We start from the raw sequence: 26977 nt of genomic DNA, 5'->3' as shown, positions 1-26977 counted from the left end.
TGTCCCCCCACCCCCCCACCCCCGCCCACTCCTTTGTGGGTCTTTGGGGGATTAAGTCAGAATGAAGGCAGCAGTTGATTTGATGTTTTTTGATATTCCAATTTATTGTAGTTAGTATGAGAAGAATTGATTGGCCTTTAGTATTAAAGGAGGGTGTGTGTGGTCCTACCCAGGGAGTGCAATCAATTCCAATGGATTGCAATGGATTTTTCTGTCCAAGTGCTTCATAAGTATTTGGCTGCTTAAAATGGCAACTCCTTTTAAAAGGCTATCATTGCTAATTGCCTTTTTTTCTCAGTTCAATATTGTGTGAGAATCGATGCAGATTTGCTTGTTGATGTGACATTCCAAACCCCCTGACGTTGAAGATGGGATTAATTAAGGACAGCGTTCTCTAAGGACAGGGCGACTGTGGAGGGGCGGGGGTGTGCTCGCTCTTTTCAGTTGTGGGGTACGATTGAGCTGCTTCAGGGAATTGCATTCTCTTTTGAGAGATATGATAGGGTACCCCCAATTTTCAAAGTTCCCCCAAACTGGCAAATTTGCATACAGTCCTGTGGCACCAGTGTGTCAGTGAGGACAACATGATTTTAAAACCCCATCTGCAGGAGAGCTCCACCCTCCACCCCTCTGCCAGGTGTGCAATAGAGCCTGGCATTTGGTCCCATATCCACACACAAACGGCTCAGGTGTGCTGTGTTCACAGAAAAACAGGATGACATCATGACAGGTTCCTCTCTTCAAGAGAGGTTCAGGGGTGGTAGGGCGGGACTTCAAAGGAAGCTTTCAAATATTAAGATTCTAAATTATGACTAACAAAAACAAAAAATCTTTTAAAGATGACCAATGAGTCACTTTTTTAAGTTAAACAATTTTATAATTAGATCTCCCCATGAAAGTCATTTTATGAAACTGGTAAAAATAGGTTGTAGTCACAGAAGTGGTGTCGGTAAATAGTACAGAAGACAGCCAGTAATAAGCGATGCAGAATCAGAACGAAGCAGCTGAGCCCTGTCTCTCTGTAGCCCCTCATTATACCCACAGTCTCCTGACTCCTTTAATCACATTCTCTAAAGAGAGAACATCACACTCCAACACAGCCATCCGAATCCAAGTCTCTAGGAAAATTAACTATCTGAGAGTTTGTATATGCTCTTATCAAATATTTCTTGCTTTGAATACATTTAGAAAAATCCATTTATCACCCAGACTGCAGACAGTCCTCTGTTGCTCGGTAAGAGGTTGGGGTTTGTAATGCGCATGTAATTTACTGAGTTGTCCTGTTGCGCAATCAATGCGGTTTGCGTGGGGCTTTCGCCGTCGGTAGTTATGTAAATACTTTATCCCACAATCTTAAAATACACGTGTAAGTGAAAGTTGGAATACATTTTTGAAGTTCTCTGGAGAAAGCTGAGGACTAGGCGGAAATGAAATGTGTGAAATCACTGATCACTGAGTTACGCCTGTAGCCAATCAAACGCTTCCTTGAGTTTTTAGGATGCTCTGAGGCATGTGTGCGTGTGTGTGTGTGTGTGCGCGCGCGTGTGTGTGCGTGCATGCTTGTGTGTGTGTATGTGTGTGTGGGTGTGTGTGTGTATGAGATATATGTGTGTGTGTGTATGTGTGTAGTTTCCTCTCGCTGAAAGAAATGTTTACCTGACTCTATCACTTCTCTCCATCTCTCCTTTTGTTTCATCCCACTGTCCCCTCATCTTCTCCTGGCCCCTCTCTCTGTGTCTGTCTGTCTGCTTGTCTGTCTGTGTATATGTCTGTGTGTCTGTATGTCTGTCTGTGTGTGTGTATGTCTGTCTGTGTCTGTGTGTATGTTTGTCTGTGTCTGTGTGTCTGTTTGTGTGTATGTTTGTCTGTGTCTGTGCATGTGTGTCCGTGTGTATGTCTGTCTGTCTGTCTGTCTGTGTCGTGCTGCCTCAGACGGGTGCCCTAACCTGTGTGGGGGGAACGGGCAGTGCACTCTGGGACAGAACAACTGGCACTGCGAATGTCACATGGGCTGGAGGGGGCCAGGCTGCAGCGTTGCCATGGAAACATCCTGTGCTGACAACAAGGACAACGAGGGAGGTGAGCAGGGGGGAGCGTGTTACTGTTTGCCTTTTGTTAATTGTTTTTTATTTGATTTCATTTTTGAATCGTAACTTTGAATTGCCTTTGTGTATGAAAGGTGCTATACAAATAAACTTGCCTTGCCTTGATGAGGTGAAAAAACAGAAGTGACAATAAAGCCTAACCCTCCCACCCCCCTCCCCCGCCCCGTGCAGACGGGCTGACAGACTGCATGGACCCAGACTGCTGCATCCAGAGCCCCTGCCAGAACAGCCCGCTGTGCCGGGGGTCCCGGGACCCCCTGCAGCTCATCCAGCACAGCCAATCACCTGCCCAGAAAGTGAGGTCATTCTACGAGCGGGTGAAGATGCTGGTGGGCAGGGACAGCACCCACATCATTCCTGCTGAGAACCCCTTTAATGAAAGGTATCCCAAAAACACACCCTCACTCACTTTATCCTGCTGGGAATCACTTAAATGCCAGGTACCCCAAAAATGCCAGGTGCCCCAAAACACGCCCACACTCCCTTTATCCTGCATTTTCTGTTGGAATTGGTTTATTAACAAATGAGCTGATTAATTATATTCCTGGGTAGGCATGTCAGCACTTATTATTTATTTACTTATTAATAAATTATTAATTATAATTATTTCACCAATGTTGAATAAATATAAAACTGATGTGGTTGTAGCTTCAGTTATCTCTGTCTCCAGTGGTGTTCGATTAGCCATGTTACATGCACCTTCGGATTATCGCTTTGGCTAAAAGGAGTTTCCTAATATGGAAACTCAGAACCTCTGTAAGATTGATCGATTGTTTCATGGAATGATTGACAGGGGGCTGACTGTCCTGTTTCTGAGCAGCTTGGCGTCCCTGATTCGAGGGCAGGTCCTCACAGCAGACGGGACGCCCCTGGTGGGGGTCAATGTGTCCTTCGTCAAATACCCCCTCTACGGCTACACCCTCACACGCCAGGACGGGACGTGAGTAGCTCCGCCCACATCATGCCATGTGATCATGTTTATGGACCCTTTATAATCCTGTCATTTCCACCTCTAGCCAAGCGGCATCAGGTCTGCTTTTGAGAGTAATGCAGGACGAAGGCTCCTGGTATCTGTTAAGGCTCTGTTCCAGTGTGTGGATAGTCTCCATGGTCTGGTATCTGTTAAGGCTCTGTTCCAGTGTGTGGATGGGTCCCATGGTCTGGTATCTGTTAAGGCTCTGTTCCAGTGTGTGGATGGGCCCCATGGTCTGGTGTCTGTTAAGGCTCTGTTCCAGTGTGTGGATAGTCTCCATGGTCTGGTATCTGTTAAGGCACTGTTCCAGTGTGTGGATGGGCCACATGGTCTGGTATCTGTTAAGGCGCTGTTCTCCTGAGTTGATAGTGGAGGCTGCAGGGAGCATAGCTGGTGAATATGATTGGCTGTTCCAGCTTTGAGGGAAAATGGCGAGCATGCATAAAGAGCCATGTAGAGCATTAGAGTGAGATTGTGCTGCAGTTATAAACCAGCGGGGCAGCAGCAGTGGGGATTTGGCACTGCTGAATTTCTGAATGGGAGTGAGTAGCACAGGCAGAAGAAAGAATGATGAGTCTCCTCTTCTTCTTCCTCCCCCTCCTTGTTTCCTGTAGGTTTGACCTCCTGGCCAATGGTGGCGGCTCTCTGACCTTGCACTTTGAACGCGCTCCTTTTCTGAGCCAGGAGCGCACCCTGTGGCTGCCCTGGAACACGTTCGTTGCCATGGACACGCTGGTGCTAAAGACAGAGGAGAACACCATCGCGGGGTGCGACCTCAGCGGGTTTGTGCGTCCCGACCCCGTGGTGGTGGCCTCCCCCCTGTCATCCTTCTTCAGCTCCTTGCCCGGGGAGAGACCCATCGTCCCAGAGACGCAGGTATGGGGTCGGGGGTCAGTGTTCAGGGGTCAGGAGCTCATTCACATCTGGTGACCCTTCAGCCAACAGCAGTGATCTGGTGTTAGTCTCTGTGGCCTTGAAGTTGGGACCCTGTGTGACCTCTGTATGAAGTCGGGACCCTGTGACCTCTGTGTGAAGTTGGGACCCTGTGTGACCCCGGGACCCTGTGTGACCTCTGTGTGAAGTTGGGACCATGTGTGACCTCTGTGTGAAGTTGGGACCCTGTGACCTCTGTGTGAAGTTGGGACCCTGTGACCTCTGTGTGAAGTTGGGACCCTGTGTGACCTCTGTGTGAAGTTGGGACCCTGTGTGACCTCTGTGTGAAGTTGGGACCCTGTGCTTCTGAGTTTAATAAGAGTTCCTGGATTCCAGGAATCAATGTAAGAAGTAAAAAGAAGCAGTATTTTGTCATAATACAGCACAGGCCTCAGTTTCATATCACGTTTATTAAACCCTAAAGATGCCATTATAGAACAGTACAGGTAAGACAAGCCCATTTAGCTGAATAGAGGTTAAGAGACTGTGTCTCTCCCCCGCTCTCTCTGTCCCTCCCGGCAGGTGCTCCATGAGCAGGTGGACATCCCTGGCAGCAGTCTGAAGCTGTGTTACCTGAGCTCACGCACGCAGGGCTACCGCGCCCTGCTCAAGATCACCATGACGCCGGTCGTCGTGCCGCTCAGCCTAGTCCGGGTTCACCTCATGGTCGCTGTGGAGGGGCATCTCTTCCAGAAGTGGTTCCACTCGTCCCCCAACCTGGCCTACACCTTCATCTGGGACAAGACCGATGCCTACGGCCAGAGGGTCTACGGCCTGGCAGAAGCTGTGGGTCAGTGGGGGGTTGGTGGGGTGGGATTCGGTGGGTCAGTGGTGAGGTTGGGTTGGGTGGGTCAGTGGTGGGGTGGGGTTGGTTGGGGTGGGTCAGTGGTGGGGTTGGGTGGGTCAGTGGTGGGGTGGGTGTGGGTCAGTGGTGGGTTGGGTTGGGTGGGTCAGTGGTGGTGGGTTGGGCAGTGCGGTGGGTTGGGTCAGTGGTGGGGTTGGGTTGGGTGGGTCAGTGGTGGGGCTGGGTTGAGTCAGTGGCGGGGTTGGGTTGGGTGGGTCAGTGGTGGGCCTGGGTCGGGTCAGTGGCGGGGTTGGGTTGGGTGGGTCAGTGGTGGGGCTGGGTTGAGTCAGTGGTGGGGTTGGGTTGGGTTGATCAGTGGTAGGGTTGGGTGAGGCAAACCTTGGGAGTTAGCCTGTTACCTTACCCTTCACCAGCCTCATACCCACTGTTGACCAGACTCCGCCTCCTTCTCATTAGTATGTATTCATGCTAATTCCCAGCTCAGCTATGCTGCGTGAGCCCTGTGGTGGTGTGCCATGCTCCCGTTAAGAGCTGTCACTCACGTTCCCGTCTCCACACCCAGTCCAGACCCCTCCAAGCCGCAGGACGGTCTTTAATTAAACCCAACAAACACGTCCTGTCTTCCTGCTTGTCCCCAATTAGCACTCGTTTAATGGATTTGACACCTTTAAGGTGTTGAGGAGGTGTGAACTCTCCCCTGGCCCTAGGTGTGAATCAGGCCCTGAACCAGCGTGTTCATGACCTGCTCCGACATGCATGTAGTCAGAAGCAATTATCGTCATGGAGATGATGATAATGGCATCGAAATTGAATGTCACAAAAATTACAGTTTTTTTTTTAAGATTAAAAAAGGATATTAGTTATCACTGGGAAATGTGACAAATGTGTGTCCTATTTTTTGTTATTTGTTTACTTGGTAGTGTAATTTTAAAATTGACCTGTGTCAATACCCTAATGAGTTTACCTGTACCGCATCACAGTACCTCTCGGTCTGGACACCAGTGTAATATGATGCTTTGGGAAGTGGTTGCCGGTTTGAGTCCTGGTTAGTCTTTGTCCATTTGAGCCTCCTGAATTATTTCAGTAAATATTGTGCTGCATAAATTGACTGTATTTATGGATAAGAGCGTCACTGTGATGAACAGTCTCTGACACGCCTCTCCTCTCTCCTCATTGGCTGGCAGTGTCTGTGGGGTATGAGTACGAGGTGTGTCCCAGCCTGATCCTGTGGGAGAAGAGGACAGCAGTACTGCAGGGGTTCGAGCTCCACCCCTCCAACCTGGGTGGCTGGTCCCTGGACAAACACCACACCCTCAACATCCGCAGCGGTAGGTCAGCATGTCCGAGCCGGCCTGTCACTGGGAGAGGATTGGCTGGTTGATAGGCAGGAGGCAGAGGATTGGCTGGTCTCTGGGCAGGAGGCAGGGGATTGGCTGGTTTCTGGGAAGGAGGCAGAGGATTGGCTGTCCACAGGGGCAGGAGGCAGAGGATTGGCTGGTTTCTGGGCAGGAGGCTGAAAAGTCTCAGAAACAGCCTGACTCATCTCTCTCCTCTGCCTCTAATCTGTTCCTTTTCTGAAGCAGAAAGAAACCAGACGTGGGGATTAAACAGTGTTTGATTAAAGTTCACCAAACAGTACTGTTTAATCAAACAAATGGGATCTCAGGTCATTGGAGCGTTCAGCAGTGATATGGCTAATGTACAAACGGGTGTGTGTGTGTTTGTGTGAATAGAGGTCTGTGATTGTGAGTGTGTGTGTGTGTGTGTGTGTGAGACAGAGAGCTGTGAGTACACGCACAGAATTCAACCCTTATACATACAAACACAGCCATGTCATATTACAACTTCACCCTGCTGCACACCCCAGCATAAATATATCACACAAGTTTCTCCATTTAAACAACTTTCTTTACTTATCTATTGTATCTTTTTTATGTGCGGTAGCGCATGTTTGTTTGTACTCTGTGTAAGTCCGGGAACTTCCGTGTTACGGGTGGCGAGTGGGACCAAACTGACCGTACGGCTCCGGGTAATTTTAAATCGCTTTTTCTGCCACGTTTTGGAAAAATGGTGGACATTGGAACAAACCACCGCACCTTTAGTAGAGAAGCTATAAATGATTTTAACTGCTGATTGTAACATACTTAAGCCTACTTTTTAAATCAGCAGTGATTATATAGTTACCCAGCGACTTTGTGTAAACACTTAATAGTGATTTGGGAATTGATTGTTTATTAATGAGCAACCCCCAGTCATGGTAGGGACCAAGAGGGTGGGGTTTCTGTGTTAAAGCTCTGTGGTGAAGCTAATTTCCTGGTCTTGTTGTTCCTGGTTGCTCACTAGCGCCACTACGGATGGCTCCAGTATAGGTGTTTTCATACTCGGTTTCCATGTAAAGTCTACGGTACAAATGCGGTCAAAATACAAAGTCAATAATGGTAAATGGTAAATGGACTGCATTTATATAGCACTTTTATCCAAAGCGCTTTACAATTGATGCCTCTCATTCGCCAGAGCAGTTAGGGGTTAGGAGTTAGGTGTCTTGCTCAAGGACACTTCGACACTCCCAGGGCGGGGTAATTTTTTCTCACAAGAACAAATAGTCACAATATGTGTATTTTATTCGTCTTATGACTGTCCATGGGTCGATTTCATGATTTATTGTGTCATTTGGGCACTGTTATAATATTTGTTGTGGACCAATGAGGTACAGTTTGCACTGTACCTCATTGGTCCACTGTACCTCACTTCCTGATTACTGCAGAGAACTAAGCTACAGTAGGGGCTACAGTCTATGACCACTGGGGTGGGAGGTGGTGCCTCTTGGCCTTGACATTGCGGCTCCGACTTATCGTCCTGGATCCACTTGTGCAAAGTCAGAAAATGCAGGCATCCCATTTCGTAGTGATTTCATTATGGCGTGTGCTATTTACAGCTGCACTAAACGACCATGAAATAATCCTCCTCTGAAGTTTTTTCGGTAGCCAAGTCATTTTTACCATTTCCTTTAGCCTACTTAACTAAATAATTAGTTGGCAGAAAGCGTAATCAGCTTGCTATATTTGGTAGTCCAGTAGGCCTAGCCTATGCTAAAACAGTTCGCAACTTCGTCTACCAGGCCATTTGACTAGCTAGCTAACCCTAACCGGCAAATATTCAATCTGTCAAACGTGTTTGACGGCTTGTCAGTGGTGTACATTCAGTAAATGTCTGCCTGGGCCATGCTTCACGGATGTGACAAAGCTACTATAATCCAAGCGGCCAAAACCAGACTTCGTTTTTGAAGCTCATTTCCTGGTGTTGTAGTTCCTGGTTGCTCACTAGCGCCACTACGGATGGCTCCAGTATAGGTGTTTTCATATCCGGTTTCCATGTAAGTCTACGGTACAAATGCGATCAAAATACAAAGCCAATAATTTTTTCTCACAAGAACAAATAGTCATAATAGTTGTATTTTATTCGTCTTATGACTGTCCATGGGTCGATTTCATGATTTATTGCGTCATTTGGGCACAGTGCCAATATTTGTTCTGGACCAATGAGGTACAGCTTGCGTCACTTTCAGATTACTGCGGAGGACTGAGCTACAGTAGGGGCTACAGTCTGTGGTCACTGGGGTGGGAGGCGGCTCCGACCACGGTCCACCTGTGCGAAGTCAGAAAATGCAGGCATCCCATTTTGTAGTGGTTTCATTATAGCGTGTGCTATTTACAGCTGCACTAGACGACCATAAAATAATCCTCCGCTGACGTTTTGCGGTAGCCGAGTCATTTTTACTATTTCCTTTAGCCCACTTAACCAAATAATTAGTTGGCAGAAAGCGTAATCAGCTAACGCTTATTTGCTATATGTGGTAGTCCAGTAGCCTATGCTAAAACAGTTCGCAACTTCGGCTACCAAGCCATTTGACTAGCTAGCTAACCCTAACCGGCAAATATTCCATGTCAGTCGTGTACATTCCGTAAATGTCTACCTGGGCTATGCTGCACGAATGTGACAAAGCTAGAAGCTAGCAAGAAAATAATAATTAGAAATTCAATATACATTATTTTTGTCTTCATGCAGGTGGAAAACTTGCTCTACAAAGTGCGTTGTCATATTTGCACGCCTGCAGATCAGTTATTAAAATACTTGGTAGATTTGTTAATCACCGCTGACAGTGTTAATTTTTATTAAGTAGAAAGTGACTTGCGAACGATCGGTCAGCTAGCGTCACCCAGCAAGTGAACACCACAAACGGCGATGGAGTTGGCTAGTAGCAGTTACTGGCTCATTAACTGACTGTGGCGAAAACCTACGTTGATAAATTGCTCGGTTAACAGCAGGTCTACCGGACAGTTATATGAAAATTAGCCTAGTCAAATCACCAGTACACATCTCTGATTGACTGACCATCAGTGTAGTCGATGTTCTTCCCCTGTGGTTCAGCTAATGCGTGAGCTAAACACGGATAGCCTACCTAGCTCACTGGCAAGCTGACATGCTAGCTAAGCATGTTCGTTTTGATGAGAAACATACATTGAAGATAACTGAACATAATTGTATTATTAATGTCATACATATAACGTGATTACATGACACAGTACAGTCACTGATGGAAATTAAACTCCGTAAACATTTGATAATATATTTTAAAACATAACGGCAGACAGTCGGCTTACCTCGAGTTCGTTCTGTAATCGTTCGTTCAGGTTGATGGGCTTTTCCGCACCGGACTGTCAATCACATTGTAAAAATCACAAGACCGCATAACTCTATGGTTTTGGCTCCAAATCGACAACATGGCCGTGCCCGCCATTGAGCTTCACAACGTGTTTTAGAGACCCACGAAGAGTCAATAGGTGACGTCACAGTAGCTTTGTCCATATGTTTTGCAGTCTCTGGTGTGCGTGCATGAGTGTGTGTGGGACACTGAGCCTGTCGGTCTGTTTCTTTCTCTGATAGGCATGCTGTTTCTCTCTCTGAAAGGCATCATGTTTCTCTGATAGGCATCCTGTTTCTCTCTCTGATAGGCATCCTGCACAAGGGCAGCGGGGAGAACCTGTTCCTCTCACAGCAGCCACCTGTCATCTGGAGCATCATGGGTAATGGGCGTCGCCGGAGCATCTCGTGCCCAAGCTGTAATGGGCTGGCTGATGGGAACAAGCTGCTGGCGCCAGTGGCACTGGCAGCGGGCATCGACGGCAGCCTGTACGTGGGGGACCTCAACTTCGTCCGCAGGGTGTACCCCTCCCTGAACACCACGGGGATCCTGGAGCTCAGGTTAGCCAGGAGCGGGGTACCCCAAGAGCTGGACCCTCTCAGCACCTCCCCCTTCAACTCCTTCATTTTATTTAAGGAGTAAATTCAGTAATTGTTATTAATTATGTATTTTGAATATTTTTGGGTTTGTTTTGTTCCATATATACATTTTTAGAGCTTGTTATGAATGCAATCAGTGTAAGTGCGTGTGTGTGAGTTTGTGCGTGTGTGTTTGTGTGTGTGTGTGTGTTTGTATGTGCGTGTGCGTGTGATTGACTGGATGATTATCCTGGTGTTTATTTTTGCTTTGTTTTCCTTTCTAGAAACAAGGATTTCAGACACAGGTAAGAAAAAGCACTAAAGCTGCATTTTCAATTCCTTTTTAACTACCTCCTACACACCAATGTCACAGAAGTGTCACATTGTGTACAATTTTGTACAAAATTGTATTTTTTTCAGTTTACATAAGCCTTCCACTGCTCTCGCTGGCCTCCTCTGTGCTCGAGTATAATATTATTAATACTAGTAAAGTATTGCATCTGAAATGCATCTGACTAATACTACTAGTAAAATTTTTAAGGTCCAGGAAACTGGTTATATTCCCTAGAAGTGACAGTTGATTGTCTTCTTAATACTTCTTTCAAGTTTTTAACCAAATTAAAACCATTAAAATGTGATAAACATTTAGATTATCATGACCTGTTCAGCAGACAGGGACAGGGTGGGCTTGTATCCTGCACTCATTAACATTTATATGCATAAGACGCATCATATGTAAACCATTCCTCATCGCTAGCAGGGTTAGAGCTGGTTAGAGCAGATTGTTCCATGCAGTAACCTTACACTGCCAAACAAAATTATAGAAAGCAACATAAACTAGGCTTTACCATCGTATAGTTAACTGAAGATCGTTCAATGTGCAATCACGTTGTAACACTGAGCTACTACAGTACACTAGAATTAGACTCTGTAGCAGTCTGAATCTCTGGGCCTTACACCAAAGAAAGGCTTTGATTCCACATGTCTAATCTTGAAAGCTATTTAATTGTGGCCTACTTACCGATCCAGTACGTTCTGTGACAACTTCCAGGAGAAAATGGCCAATGCAAATTCTAACTGTACTGGTTGTTGTAATATTGCAGTGCCTGTGGGCTCCAGAAATTAAACCCATTTCTTGCACGTCTCTTTATATTTGGGAAATTAAGTTTCCTAGACTTTTGAGAAATAAACAAAAAATCAAAAATCTAATAAAAAAATACTGCAGGGTTTTTGAAATTCAAATGTTTAAATACTCAAATGTACATATTTATTTGTGACCCAGGTCTGTATCTGAGCACTAATTTCAGTGCGTTTGCTGCTTTCCTTTGCCACTATTTCTGTCACAAAGTGTAGAAATATTGTGTCACTTCTGTCAGGATGATAGATTCATGGGAAGTGTCATGACACATCCTGAGCATGCTCACACCTGTGTGTGCGTGTGTGTGCGTGCGTGCGTGCGTGCGTGCGTGTGTGTGTGTGTGTATATGGCGGTGTGTGTGTGTGTGTGTGTATATGGCCGTGTGTGTGTATGTGTGTGTGTGTGTGTGTATATGGCTGTGTGTGTGTGTGTGTGTATGTGTGTGTGTGGGTGTGTGTGTGTGTGTATATGGCTGTGCGTGTGTGTGTGTATGTGTGTGTGTGCGTGTATGTGTGTGTATATGTGTGTGCGTATATGGCTGTGTGTGTATATGTGTGTGTGCGTATATGGCTGTGTGTGTGTGTGTGTGTATGTGTGTGTGTATATGGCTGTGTATGTGTATATGTGTGTGTGTATATGGCTGTGTGTGTGTGTGCGTGTATGTGTGTGCGTATATGGCTGTGTGTGTGTGTATGTGTGTGTGCGTATATGGCTGTGTGTATGTATGTGTGTGTGTGTATGTGTGTTTCTCTCAGCACTAACCCCACTCATAAGTACTTCCTGGCGGTGGACCCGGTCTCTGGGGGGCTCTTCATCTCGGACACAAACTCCCGGCGGATCTACGGCGTTCGCTGGCTGGCCGGCGGCGGGCCGCTGGCGGATAACGCAGAGGTGGTGGCCGGGACGGGCGAGCAGTGCCTGCCTTTCGACGAGCGCTGCGGGGATGGGGGCAAGGCTGTGGAAGCCACCCTCATGAGCCCTAAGGGTGAGGGGAGGGGCTGGGGCTGGGGCTGGGGCTGGGGCTGGGGTTGGGGTTGGGGCAGGCTGGGCTGGGCTGGGACTTGGGAGCAGGGCTGGGGGGGCTGGAGCTGGGAGGTGGGGCTGGGGCAAGGCTGGCGGGTGGGGCTGGGTCAAGGCTGGGAGGGGCTGGGGGGTGGGGCTGGGGCAGGGCTGGGGGGTGGGGTTGGGGTGAGGCTAGAGCAGGGAATGTAGTGTTGCAACCCATTACATTACAGTCACTGTTGTAACAGATGCCCCTTTCTAAACAGAAATAGAGAACATCCCTGTTAATCTCAGCACATTCATGTATAATGCCTGAAACAGCACTCTCAGGTGTGAGCACTCGTGTCTACCTGCCCAGACATACTGCTTTTTTACCCATAATTCCACCTGAGAACTGTTGAGATGTGTGATAGAACACCACACAACCAAGGATAGCCTCATTTGTACTGCTAAAGTCAGTTTATAATTTATATATCGTATATAATTTTTACAAGAAAACAGGAAATATGTATGAAAGTGCAGAAAGCAGAAAAGAACCACAGGGAGTAAATAAGCTAAGGGAAGAGAAAGGAAGGTATAATTAGTCCTTTGATTTTGAGTCCTGGCCCTGAAAAAAATGTCTGGAGTTCTGACACAAAACTGTGCCGTTCATGCGCTCTTCCTCGGTGGTTTTGGGGACAGAGATGGCGGGAATGTGTTTCTAAACTTGCTGAAGTGTTTACAAAGAGAGGCTGCATACTGTGCAAAATTTGGCCCTTATCCTTCACAGTTTTATTTGGTATTTTAGACACCAGCATTTATTTCCTGTTTTCACAATGTCCTTTTGCAACGAGGCTAAAACTTTACACACAGAAAGTTACTGTTGTTTGCTTCCTTTGAGCTGAGAGCTGATTGGTTGAATCACAGACCAAATGCAGAGTTAAGACTGGCAGTCAGAGGCAACAATAGTAAATATATATAACCTGTTTACCTTTATCTGTGTGTATGTGTGTTCATGCTCTGTCATATGAAGCGCTTTCTGTAGCATATATTAGTACTGTGTGTGCTGTGCATTATGGCCTCTGTGTGCTCTCCTAAGCAGGATCATGTGAATGGCTGTGACAGGCCTGACCATCTCTTCTCCCTGCTCAGGGATCGCTGTGGATAAAAACGGACTCATGTACTTTGTGGACGCCACCATGATCCGCAAGGTGGATCAGAACGGCATCATCTCCACGCTCCTGGGAGCCAATGACCTCACAGCCGTGCGGCCCCTCAGCTGTGACGCCAGCATGGACGTCAGCCAGGTCAGGTGACCTCTGCCCTCAGTGCCCATCTCTGCTACACGCATGTGCTCTCCTTTAAAATACGCATGTGCTCTCCTCTGCTACACGCATGTGCTCTCCTTTAAAACACGCATGTGCTCTCCTCTGCTACACGCATGTGCTCTCCTCTGCTACACGCATGTGCTCTCCTCTAGAACACGCATGTGCTCTCCTCTGCTACACGCATGTGCTCTCCTCTGCTACACGCATGTGCTCTCCTCTAAAACACGCATGTGCTCTCCTTTAAAACACGCATGTGCTCTCCTCTGCTACACGCATGTGCTCTCCTTTAAAACACGCATGTGCTCTCCTCTAAAACACGCATGTGCTCTCCTCTGCTACACGCATGTGTTCTCCTCTAAAACACGCATGTGCTCTCCTCTAGAACACGCATGTGCTCTCCTCTGCAACACGCATGTGTTCTCCTCTAAAACACGCATGTGCTCTCCTCTAGAACACGCATGTGCTCTCCTCTGCTACATGCATGTGCTCTCCTCTAAAACACGTATGTGCTGTCCTCTGCTACACGCATGTGCTCTCCTTTAAAACACGCATGTGCTCTCCTCTAAAACACGTGTGTGCTCTCCTCTGCTACATGCATGTGCTCTCCTCTAAAACACGCATGTGCTCTCCTCTAAAACACGTATGTGCTGTCCTCTGCTACACGCATGTGCTCTCCTTTAAAACACGCATGTGCTCTCCTCTGCTACATGCATGTGCTCTCCTTTAAAACACGCATGTGCTCTCCTCTAGAACACGCATGTGCTCTCCTCTGCTACATGCATGTGCTCTCCTTTAAAACACGCATGTGCTCTCCTCTAGAACACGCATGTGCTCTCCTTTAAAACACGCATGTGCTCTCCTCTGCTACATGCATGTGCTCTCCTTTAAAACACGCATGTGCTCTCCTCTAGAACACGCATGTGCTCTCCTCTGCTACACGCATGTGCTCTCCTTTAAAACACGCATGTGCTCTCCTCTGCTACACGCATGTGCTCTCCTCTAAAACACGCATGTGCTCTCCTTTAAAACACGCATGTGCTCTCCTCTGCTACATGCATGTGCTCTCCTCTAAAACACGTATGTGCTGTCCTCTGCACACGCCATGTGTCTCTTTAAACACGCATGTGCTCTCCTCAAAACACGTGGTGCTCTCCTCTGCTACTGCATGTGCTCCTCTAAAACACGCATGTGCTCTCCTCTAAAACACGTATGTGCTCTCCTCTGCTACACGCATGTGCTCTCCTTTAAAACACGCATGTGCTCTCCTCTGCTACATGCATGTGCTCTCCTTTAAAACACGCATGTGCTCTCCTCTAGAACACGCATGTGCTCTCCTTTAAAACACGCATGTGCTCTCCTCTGCTACATGCATGTGCTCTCCTTTAAAACACGCATGTGCTCTCCTCTGCTACATGCATGTGCTCTCCTTTAAAACATGCATGTGCTCTCCTCTAGAACATGCATGTGCTCTCCTCTGCTACACGCATGTGCTCTCCTCTAAAACACGCATGTGCTCTCCTCTGCTACAGCATGTGCTTCCTAAAACACGCATGTGCTTTCCTTTAAAACACTCGTGTGCTCTCCTCTGCAACACACGTGCTCTCCTCTGCTACACGCATGTGCTCTCCTTTAAAACACGCGTGTGCTCTCCGTTAAAACATGCATGTGCTCTCCTCTGCTACACGCATGTGCACTCCTCTGCTACATGCATGTGTTCTCTGAAACACGCATGTGCTCTCCATGAGACTGTAACAGAGCCTTAACAGATACCAGACCATGGGGCCCATCCACATGCTGGTACAGGGCCTTGACAGATACCAGACCATGGGGCCCATCCACACACTGGAACAGAGCCTTAACAGATACCAGACCATGGGGCCCATCCACACACTGGAACAGAGCCTTAACAGATACCAGACCATGGGGCCCATCCACACACTGGAACAGAGCCATAACAGATACCAGACCATGGGGCCCATCCACACACTGGAACAGAGCCTTAACAGATACCAGACCATGGGGCCCATCCACACACTGGAACAGAGCCTTAACAGATACCAGAACATGGGGCCCATCCACACACTGGAACAGAGCCTTAACAGATACCAGAGTTAGCCAGTAACCCCTTGCTCATCTGTATGATTCTTGGCTGTGATAATCTTGTCCAGGTTATTTTCTCGTAACTGAAGGGCAGACCAAACAGATTGAAATGCTTCTGCTGGCTGAACCGTAGCAGACTGACAGACAGCTCACTATCATCAGGAGTTCTTCCTCTGCGGCTTGGCCTGTTCTACAGATGCTTACGTCTGTCTCTGTAGAATTTGAGGAATTTACCTGTAGCTCACTTCCACCTGTGTTCTGCGTTCAGGTGCGTTTGGAGTGGCCCACGGACCTGGCGGTGAACCCCATGGACAACTCTCTGTACGTCCTGGAGAACAACGTCATCCTGCGCATCACGGAGAACCACCAGGTGAGCATCATCGCTGGGCGGCCCATGCACTGCCAGGTGCCCGGCATCGACTACTCGCTCAGCAAGCTGGCCATCCACTCTGCGCTGGAGAGCGCCACCGCCATCGCCATCTCGCACACGGGCGTGCTCTACATCGCCGAGACGGACGAGAAGAAGATCAACCGCGTGCGGCAGGTCAGCACGGGCGGCGAGATCTCTCTGCTGGCGGGCGCCGCGTCCGAGTGCGACTGCAAGAACGACGTCAACTGCAACTGCTTCGCCGGCGACGACGGCTACGCCACGGACGCCAGCCTCAACTCGCCCACCTCGCTGGCGGCCTCGCCCGACGGCACGCTCTACATCGCCGACCTCAACAACATCCGCATCCGGGCGGTGCGCGGGAGCCGGCCGGCGCTGGCGGCGACGGGGCTCTACGAGGTGGCGTCCCCGCAGGAGCAGGAGCTCTACCTGTTCAGCGGCGAGGGCCGGCACGTCCAGACCGTCAGCCTGGTCACCGGCCAGCCGCTCTACAACTTCACCTACGCCGCCGACGGAGAGCTCGCTGCCGTCATCGACAACTGCAACAACACGCTGCGCGTGCGGCGGGAGGGGGCGGGGCCGGGGGGCGCGGGGGCGGGGCTGCTGCGGCTCCTTCTGCTGCCCGAGAACCAGGCGGTGACGCTGGGGCTGGACCAGGCCGGCAGCCTGCAGTCCGTCTCCGCCCTTAACCAGGAGGTGGCGCTGCTGGGCTACTCCATCAACACGGGCTTACTCACCTCCAAATCTGATGAGACCGGATGGACCACATTCTATGAGTAAGTCTGCGCAGATGTGTGTGTGTGTGTGAGTGTGTGTGTTTGTGTGTGTGTGCGCGTGTGCGTGCGTGCGTGCGTGCGTGCGTGCGTGTGTGAGAGAGAGAGTGCTGCCTGCTTTGGCTCTGCATTAAATAATTGTTGTTACTCTGTGTTCTCAGACTGTAGAAATCACACCCAATTTTCCATCTGGATGAAGTGACTGGAAAAACTCAGTTTCCCATGGTGCCTATATGAACCTTAACTAGTGTTCTGAAGTGGATGCACAGTTCCTGCTGACGCTATCTCTCCCCCTCTATCCTTCCCACTTTCCATCCTTCCCTCTCTGTCTCTCTCCCTCTCACCCTCTCTCTCCACCCCCCTCACTCTCAGGTATGACAGTGAGGGCCGGCTGACCAATGTCACCTACCCCACAGGAATGGTGGCCAGTCTGCACAGGGAGATCGAGCGTTCCATCAACGTTGATGTTGAGAGCTCAGACAGAGATGACGATGTCACCGTCATCACTAACCTGTCATCTGTAGAGGCCTCCTACACTGTGGTTCAAGGTATAACTGACAGTGCCTTAAAAGGTTTAACTCTTTAGTATTTTGTGTTTCTGTTAAATAATAAGTTGTGCATAGACCTAAAAACTAAAATATGGCCAGCCTGAATTAAAAGGGTTCAGTTTGTATAGTTCTTATAAATGTTTTAGAGGAGAGCACATGCATGTTTCAGAGAGCTCACACGTGTGTTTTAGAGAAGAGCACACGCGTGTTTTAGAGGAGAGCACACGCGTGTTTTAGAGGAGAGCACATGCGTGTTTCAGAGGAGAGCACACGCGTGTTTTAGAGGAGAGCACACGCGTGTTTTAGAGGAGAGCACACGCGTGTTTTAGAGGAGAGCACACGCGTGTTTTAGAGGAGAGCACACAAGTGTTTTAGAGGAGAGCACACAAGTGTTTTAGAGGAGAGCACATGCGTGTTTTAGAGGAGGACACATGCGTGTATCAGAGGAGAGCACTTGCGCGTTTCAGAGACCACACACGTTACAGAGGTGAGCACATGCGTGTCTGTGCGCTGCTGTGCTGATGACAGAGGACAGGGCCAATACTGACGCAGTATGAAAGCGTGTGTACTCCACACTGGGAGGCAAAGGGGAAGGTGTGGGGAAGTGACTGCGGTTGAGTGGAGGCTCTGTCCTGCAGACCAGGTGCGGAACAGCTACCAGCTGTGCAACAACGGCACGCTGAGGGTGGCATACGCCAACGGCATGGGCATCAGCTTCCACACTGAGCCACACATCCTGGCGGGCTCGGTCAGCCCCACCATCGGCCGCCGCAACATCACCCTGCCCACCGACAACGGCCTCAACTCCATCGAATGGCGTCTGCGCAAGGAGCAGACCAAGGGCAAGATCACCGTATTCGGCAGGAAGCTGAGGGTGAGCAGGGCAGGTCACTTCCTTTGGTGTGTCCTCCTGTGTGTATCAGGCCTCCTGTGTGTATCAGGACTGGGAGGTTCCAGCTGTAAATTAGGGTGGTCTTGGTTCTGTGGATTCTCTCTGACCACGCCCCTTCAGCAGCGAATCGGATTTCAGTTTCAGCAGTGGCACAGACAGTGTTAAGCAGCGTTCAGGTTTGAGCTCTCTATTTGCTGGGCACAGTGGATGTAATATGTGCTCCTCTGAACACCTCAGGCACACGGACGGAACCTCCTCTCCATCGACTTCGACAGGAACACGCGCACGGAGAAGATCTACGACGACCACCGCAAGTTCCTGCTGCGCATCATGTACGATGCGCAGGGCCGGCCAGCCGTGTGGCTGCCCAGCAGCAGCCTGGCGGTGGTCAACGTGTCATACTCGCCCTCCGGCCAGCTGGTGGGGCTGCAGCGAGGCAGCATGAGCGAGCGGACCGAGTTCGACGCCCTCGGACGCGTCCTCTCCCGCACCTTCGTGGACGGGAAGGTGTGGAGCTACAGCTACCTGGACAAGGTGAGTCATCTCAGTCCTGTCCTGCCCCCCAATATGAGCTAAGGTCAGGTAACCATCACATTACAGGCATTTAGCAGACGCTGTTATCCTGAGCGACTTACACAACTTTTTTGAATAGCATTTACACTGCATTCATTAATACAGCTAGTTATATACTGAATCAATGCAGGTTAAGTACCTTGCTCAAGGGTACAATGGCAGTGCCCTACTGAGGAATTGAACCTGAAACCTTTAGGTTAAAAGGCCGGTTCCTTACCATTATACTACGCTGTAACCAAAAGATGGGCATGAACACAGTCGTGATGATGATGAAGAATTATAAATCAATATTATGAAGGCGATGGAGTATTAATGATCATCACATTGATGGTGATGATGAATATAATCTTTTATAGATGATGATGAAGATGATAGTGTAATGCATTATATTAATGGCGATGATGATCTCTGTGTGTAGTCCATGGTGCTGCTTCTACAGACTCAGAGACAGTACATCTTTGAGTTTGACGCCTCCGGACGCGTTACCGCGGTTACAATGCCCAGCGTTGCCCGGCACACCATGTCCACCCACGTGTCCATTGGCTACATCCGGAACACCTACAGCCCCCCCGAGAGCAACGCCTCAGTCATCCACGACTTCAGCGAGGACGGCCGGCCGCTGGCCACCTACTTCCTGGGCACCGGCCGCCGCGTCCTGTACAAGCACGGCAAGCTGGCCAAGCTGTCCGAGGTGCTGTACGACAGCACCGCCGTCACCTTCGGCTACGACGAGACCGCCGGCGTGCTTAAGATGGTCAGCCTGCAGAGCGGCGGCTTCTCCTGCACCATCCGCTACCGCAAGATGGGCCCCCTGGTGGACAAGCAGATCTACCGCTTCTCCGAGGAGGGCATGGTCAACGCCCGCTTCGACTACACCTACCACGACAACAGCTTCCGCATCGCCAGCATGAAGCCCGTCATCAGCGAGACCCCACTGCCCGTCGACCTCTACCGCTACGACGAGATCTCCGGCAAGGTGGAGCACTTCGGAAAGTTTGGCGTCATTTACTACGACATCAACCAGATCATCACCACGGCTGTGATGACGCTCAGCAAGCACTTTGACACGCACGGGCGCATCAAGGAGGTGCAGTACGAGATCTTCCGCTCGCTCATGTACTGGATGACGGTGCAGTACGACAGCATGGGCCGGGTCATCAAGCGCGAGCTGAAGATCGGGCCGTACGCCAACACCACGCAGTACCGCTACGAGTACGACGGCGACGGCCAGCTCACCGGGGTCAAGGTCAACGACTGGCCCACCTGGCGCTACAGCTACGACCTGAACGGGAACCTGCACCTGCTGAACCCGGGCAACAGCGCCCGGCTGCTGCCCCTGCGCTACGACCTGCGGGACCGCATCACGCGCCTGGGCGACGTGCAGTACCGGCTGGACGAGGACGGCTTCCTGAGCCAGCGCGGGGCCGATGTCTTCCACTACAACTCCAAGGGGCTGCTGGAGCGGGCCTACAGCCGGGCGCCCGGCGGCTGGAGCGTGCAGTACCGCTACGACGGGCTGGGCCGTCGCGTGTCCCGCCGCACCGGGCTGGGCCAGCACCTGCAGTTCTTCTATGCCGACCTGAACCACCCGACCCGCGTCACCCACGTCTTCAACCACTCCAGCTCGGACATCGCCTCGCTGTACTACGACCTGCAGGGCCACCTGTTCGCCATGGAGCTGAGCAGCGGCGAGGAGTTCTACATCGCCTCCGACAACACCGGCACGCCGCTGGCCGTCTTCAGCAGCAACGGCCAGATGATCAAGCAGCTGCAGTACACGGCATATGGCGAGCTCTACCACGACTCCAACCCCGACTTCCCGCTGGTGGTCGGGTTCCACGGGGGCCTGTACGACCCGCTCACCAGGCTGGTGCACTTCACCCAGCGCGACTACGATGTGCTGGCAGGCCGCTGGACCGCGCCCGACTACACCCTCTGGCACAAGATTGGCAAGAACCCAGCGCCCTTCAACCTCTACATGTTCAAGAACAACAATCCCCTGAGTGACATGCTGGATCTGAAGAATTATGTCACAGGTATGCGAACATATTCAGCTTTAGATATGAGTGTAGTTCTATTTTACACAGGTATGGGAACATATTCTGCTTTAAATATGAGTATAGTTATATTTTACATAGATATGGGAGCATATTCAGCTTTAGATATCAATATACTTATATATTACAGAGGTATGGGAACAAATTCTGCTTTAAATGTGAGTATAGTTATATTTTACACAGGTATGGGAACATATTCAGATTTAGATATGAGTATCGTTATATTTTACTCATTATGCTTTAAATACGAGTATAGTTATATTTTACACAGGTATGGGAACATATTCAGGGTTAGATATGAGTATAGTAATATTTTACACAGATATGGGAACATATTTAGCCTTAGATATGAGTATAGTTATACTTTACACAGGTAGGGGAACATATTCAGATTTAGTTATGAGTATAGTTATATTTTACACAGGTATGGGAACATATTCTGCTTTAAATATGAGTATAGTTATATTTTACACAGGTATGGGAACATATCCAGCTTTTGATATGAGAATAGTTATATTTTACAGAGGTATGGGAACATATTCTGCTTTAAATATGAGTATAGTTATATTTTCACAGGTATGGGAACATATTCAGCTTTAAATATGAGTATAGTTATATTTTACACAGGTATGGGAACATATTCAGATTTAGATATGAGTATAGTTAGGCTATATTTTACACAGGTATGGGACCATATTCTGCTTTAAATATGATTATAGTTATATTTTACACAGGTAGGGGAACACTCAGCTTCAGATATGAGTATAGTTATATTTCACAGACGTATGGATACATATTCAACTTTAAATATGAGTATAGTTCTATTTCACACAGGTATGGGAACATATTCTGCTTTAAATATGAGTAAAGTTATATTTTACACAGGTATGGGAACATATTCAGCTTTATATATGAGTATAGTTATATTTTACAGAGGTATGGGAACTTATTCAGCTTTAGATATGAGTATAGTTGTATTTGACACAGGTATGGGAACATATTCAGCATTAAATAGCATTACTTTTGAGGATGATGACAGGGTTATATACTTTATAAATGTAAATTAATCTCTGGGCATGGTCTCTCTCTCTCTCTCTCTCTCACACACACATACACACACACACACACAGAGGTAGGAGATTAAGCATTTCCTGACATTCCATCTGAAGTTAAGTGCAGATCAAAGTAAGCACTTTCCCATCCCCCTGTTGCCTTAAAGCTAAATCCACCTACGCAGGAGCATAAAATCTTACATGGCTCCAAATCTGCTTACTGCACCAGAGCAGGCAGAGCAGGCAAGGCCATTTTCAGAAGCAGGAGCAAACTGTCCAAGCCAGGATAAGCCATTCAGCACTTACCTTAAGTGCACACAGAATAAAATCATCCAGAACTAATTGTATTTAAAACCTTACCCTAATTCAATTGAGAAATGTAGTAATCTTCAGCTTGTGTTGAAGAACTTGCAGCTGAGCATGCTCCAGCTTTGGGTGCTGAATTGCAGCCCTAGTGTCTCGCCTTCCATCACCTGCAGTTCATATTTTTACTGAATTTAATTTAAGTTTTACATCTTTTTATGTGGCTGGGTTTTTACTGAAAAGATCACATAACTTAATCCCACATTCAAACCTATAACCTCCTAACCAGTATGTGTGGAATGCATTTGGAATTATATGGTGTGGTTCACTGTAGTGTGGTATAGAATTGTGTGTTTTCTCATAGTATTGTGTGGTTTGGAAGGTTTTTGTACAGTATGTTTTTTTTGGTGTGGTAGTTTGGTATGGTGTGGAATGCTACGGTTGGCATGGTATGGTCTGGTATGGTCTGGTAGGGTCTGGTTTCCTTTGGAATGCTGTGGTAAAAGGCCCTGTTGTGTGTGTTTTTTTCTGGCACAGATGTGAAGAGCTGGTTGGTGATGTTTGGCTTTCAGCTGAGCAACATCATCCCTGGTTTCCCCAAACACACCTTGTACTTTGTGGAGCCGCCATATGAGCTTCTGGCCAGCCAGGAGAGTGAGAACGGACAGGTGAGTGTGGGCTTTGGGACGGGAGTTTGGGCTCTGGGACAGGGGAGTTCAGGCTCTGGGACAGGGGAGTTCAGGCTCTGGGACAGGGGAGTTCAGGCTCTGGGACAGGGGAGTTCAGACTCTGGGACAGGGGAGTTCGGGCTCTGGGACAGGGGAGTTCAGGCTCTGGGACAGGGGAGTTCGGGCTTTGGGACAGGGGAGTTCAGGCTCTGGGACAGGGGAGTCAGGCTGCTGGGACAGGGGAGTTCTGGCTCTGGGACAGGGGAGTTCAGGCTCTGGGACAGGGGAGTTCGGGCTTTGGGACAGGGGAGTCAGGCTGCTGGTACAGGTGAGTGTGGGCTTTGGGACGGGAGTTTGGGCTCTGGGACAGGGGAGTTCGGGCTCTGGGACAGGGGAGTTCAGGCTCTGGGACAGGGGAGTCAGGCTGCTGGTACAGGTGAATCAGGGGGGGCTCTGGGACAGGGGAGTCAGGGGGGGCGCTGAGACAGGTCAGTCGGGGTGGGCGGGGGGGTGGGGGCGCTGGCACAGGGGAGTGGAGCTGCTGTGGGCATCTGAGATATATGTGGGAGATATCTTGCTAAACTATTTAAATCTTTCTCTAGTCCTGCCAACTTGTGACCCCTGACCTTTGACCCCTGCCTGTCTGCAGCTGATCACAGGGGTGCAGCAGGCGGCCGAGCGGCACAACCAGGCCTTCATGGCGCTGGAGGGGCGTCGGCTCAGCAAGGAGAGGCGAGGCCAGCGGAGCAAGCCGGGGCACTGGTTCGGCACGGGCACCCCGCTCATCGGGCGGGGCGTGATGCTGGCCATGAAGGAGGGGCGCGTGGTGACGGGCGTGGCCGGCACCGCCAGCGAGGACAGCCGCAAGGTGGCAGCGGTGCTCAATGGTGCCCTCTACGTGCAGGGCACGCACTACACGCAGGACGGCCGCGACTGCCACTTCTTTGTGAAGGTGGGTGCGGCGGACGGCGACCTGATGCTCCTGGGAATCACCAATGGGCGCAAAGCACTGGCGAGTGGCATCAATGTGACGGTGAGCGGGCGCTTGCGGCGCGGGGCGGTGGTGGAGTTCCGCTCCGCCGCGCTGTCACTCAGCGTGCGCTACGGCCTGGCGCCGGACGTCCTGGACGAGGAGCGCACGCGGCTGCAGGAGCTGGCCCGCCAGAGGGCGCTGTCGGGCGCCTGGGCCCGCGAGCAGCAGCAGGTCCGCGACGGAAAGGAGGGCAGCCGCCTATGGACCGACGGCGAGCGACAGCAGCTGCTCTCCACGGGGCGCGTGCAGGGGTACGACGGCTACTACGTCCTGCCTGTGGACCAGTACCCCCAGCTGGCCGACAGCTGCACCAACATCCAGTTCCTCAGACAGAACGAGATGGGCAAGAGGTAACAGAGCATAGCGCCCCCTACTGACTGGCTGTCTGTACGGCCCCTCCTCCCCCTTTCTGCTCCTGACACTGGGAGATTAGATGTATGGGGTTACACACTGAGTACTGCAGGGACAAACAAAAACCACTTAAAAATATAACTGCCACAGGCAAAAACATGGAAGTAAAGAATCACAACCTTTCTCTTTGACCACGGACTTGTAAAAGCACGGAGCAGTGTTGACCTTCTAATGGTTGAAAAAGAGGAATCCCCTTTTTAAAAAAGAATAAATATTTTCACCCACATTTTTTTGGGTGTGTGGTAAATGGACTGACAGGTGGTGGGCGGGTCCGGTGAAGTGTGGTCCGGACCTCATGATTGGCTGACACTGAGTGAGGTCACTCTGGAGGAGTGGCTAACGACGCGCGCTAATAAACACACAACCATCTCAGGCCTGCCGTCGGGCTGACGCCCAGCTGTGCCCCACTCTGCCACGCCCAGCTGTGCCCCACTCTGCCACGCTTTCAGTTCCTCTGGGAACACCAGTCAAGCAGAGAAAAACATTTTTAAAAACTTAAACCACACCTATATTTGCGGTAAATAATATCGAACATTGTTTTATTTTAAACTGGGAGTTAAAACTACATTGTGTCAGACACTGAAGTTCAGGGTGTATTTTAGATTTGGTAGTTTTGTAAGTTCCAGTCATGGTAGAATTGTGAGGCTTTCACCAGAGCACTGTACATGGGGATAAAACACACTTTTTAATACACCCAGTCAAGTATTAAATGATATTTATTTTTATTTCATTTTTGTTTATTTATTGTTGTTTTTCTTAGTACTCTATGACAATCATGAAGCAGTCACCAGTTCTTTTTCAGGAAGTTGATCATTGGTGGTCACGTTTATGTTCCTTTTGTAAAATATGTAAGAATTGTTCATTAGGTTTTTTATATTCATTTTAATTTGCTCTTCAGCAAATTATAGTCACAGAAAAAAGTAATTTATGTAAAGTGTTTTAAAATGGTTTATACTTTAAATAAAGTCTTTAAACTGTGAAACCTGTTTTTCAAAATATATCTGTATGTACAGTGTATAGATTTACCTTTATGCAGCACAGTAGAATATTGTTGAAAATATGAAGTTTTATATTTCTAACAGGAAGTGGCTTGTAATGTGCAAACCTATAGTTGGTATTACTACTCTAGAATTTTGTGAAACTCAGATATTCCCAAATCTCAATTGTCCCTGTTCTGTTGTTTAATGCCCCCAGAGAAATCGCTGTTATAGATTCCAAACCCGTAGAAAACGAGTCTTCACTACGAAGGGTCTCAGTATTGATGTGATTAATTACATTACAGTATTGAGCAATGGTTCTTACTAGGATGGGACTCTTCTGAAAAATCATGAATAAAAACATTGTTTACTTCATGCAGTTCTCTTGGTATCTTCTGTGCTCTTTTGTGGACTTATGGTTGTCATGGTGATTTCATGAGTGGAAGTGACAGGTAATGATCTGGGCGTGTCACTCAGAGGTCACTGTTCAGATACAGGAACCCGATAGGTTCTGTTCTCAAATCCCCCACACAGCCCTATTATAGAGCACTTAGCAGTGTGCTTATACCCCCAAACAGCCCTATTATAGAGCACCTAGCAGTGTGCTTATGCCCTCAAACAGCCCTATTAAAGAGCATTTAGCAGTGTGCTTATACCCCCAAACAGCCCTATTATAGAGCACTTAGCAGTGTGCTTATACCCCCAAACAGCCCTATTATAGAGCACTTAGCAGTGTGCTTATACCCCCAAACAGCCCTATTAAAGAGCACTTAGCAGTGTGCTTATACCCCCAAACAGCCCTATTAAAGAGCACTTAGCAGTGTGCTTATACCCCCAAACAGCCCTATTATAGATCACTTAGCAGTATGCTTATACCCCCAAACAGCCCTATTAAAGAGCATTTAGCAGTGTGCTTATACCCCCAAACTGCTAAGTGCTCTATAATAGGGCTGTTTGGGGGTATAAGCACACTGCTAAGTGCTCTATAATAGGGCTGTGTGCTTATACCCCCAAACAGCCCTATTATAGAGCACTTGGCAGTGTGCTTATACCCCCAAACAGCCCTATTAAAGAGCACTTAGCAGTGTGCTTATACCCCCAAACAGCCCTATTAAAGAGCACTTAGCAGTGTGCTTATACCCCCAAACAGCCCTATTATAGAGCACTTAAACATCTGGTACACCCCAGCATGTGGACTCTTCCAGATCGAGATTTGTCATAATTTCTTCAGTGTCAGAGGTTATTTTTTTCAAATGTAGTCTGGAGGAACCTGGGGGCATTGAATCTGTACTTTTCATATTTGTGTGTGACAGTTTCTATAATTATTACGCTACATTTCAGAATCTCCAAGCATTCACAGTCACTCACATGTACTCACCTCAAACACCACCAATGAGCCTCAGGATCTTTCTTTTTATTTCTATTTGAATGTCTTTCTCATTGTGTAAATACACATTAATTTGTTATTAATATAACTGTCGTCTTAAGCTCCAACATCTGTTTTAAGCTAAACTCCTACATGTTTTGTAAACTTTGTCTTTGGCCACTAGAGGGCAATGTTGGACTTGCATAGCACATTAAAATGCAGTGGAGTCCCCTCATTCACAACGAACAGGCCTTTCAGCAAAGGCATGGCCCATTTAACATTCTGCCTGCGAT

At 48.7% G+C, this 26977-nt stretch overlaps 1 protein-coding gene across 1 annotated transcript in view; it reads left to right on the top strand.

Annotated features, from left to right (window-relative positions):
* Positions 1 to 25693, top strand: part of LOC135249735 (teneurin-2-like) — a 140996-nt gene extending 115303 nt beyond the window's left edge. The window contains exons 13-29 of the mRNA XM_064325253.1: positions 1933 to 2079; positions 2277 to 2487; positions 2926 to 3045; positions 3693 to 3954; positions 4534 to 4801; positions 6001 to 6144; positions 9829 to 10078; positions 10381 to 10401; positions 11990 to 12219; positions 13368 to 13522; positions 15912 to 16807; positions 17177 to 17352; positions 17991 to 18226; positions 18482 to 18778; positions 19236 to 20853; positions 22767 to 22897; positions 23547 to 25693. Of these exons, the coding sequence (XP_064181323.1) occupies positions 1933 to 2079; positions 2277 to 2487; positions 2926 to 3045; positions 3693 to 3954; positions 4534 to 4801; positions 6001 to 6144; positions 9829 to 10078; positions 10381 to 10401; positions 11990 to 12219; positions 13368 to 13522; positions 15912 to 16807; positions 17177 to 17352; positions 17991 to 18226; positions 18482 to 18778; positions 19236 to 20853; positions 22767 to 22897; positions 23547 to 24284 (5900 nt within the window). The 3' untranslated portion in view covers positions 24285 to 25693. The remainder of the gene's footprint in view (positions 1 to 1932; positions 2080 to 2276; positions 2488 to 2925; positions 3046 to 3692; positions 3955 to 4533; positions 4802 to 6000; positions 6145 to 9828; positions 10079 to 10380; positions 10402 to 11989; positions 12220 to 13367; positions 13523 to 15911; positions 16808 to 17176; positions 17353 to 17990; positions 18227 to 18481; positions 18779 to 19235; positions 20854 to 22766; positions 22898 to 23546) is intronic.
* Positions 25694 to 26977: the final 1284 nt, after the last annotated feature.

The sequence above is a fragment of the Anguilla rostrata genome, chromosome 3 (assembly GCF_018555375.3).
Source record: "Anguilla rostrata isolate EN2019 chromosome 3, ASM1855537v3, whole genome shotgun sequence".
Taxonomy (NCBI): Eukaryota; Metazoa; Chordata; class Actinopteri; order Anguilliformes; family Anguillidae; genus Anguilla; species Anguilla rostrata.
The sequence above is the reverse complement of the archived record's forward strand: the minus strand, read 5'-3'. Positions and strand labels throughout refer to the sequence as shown.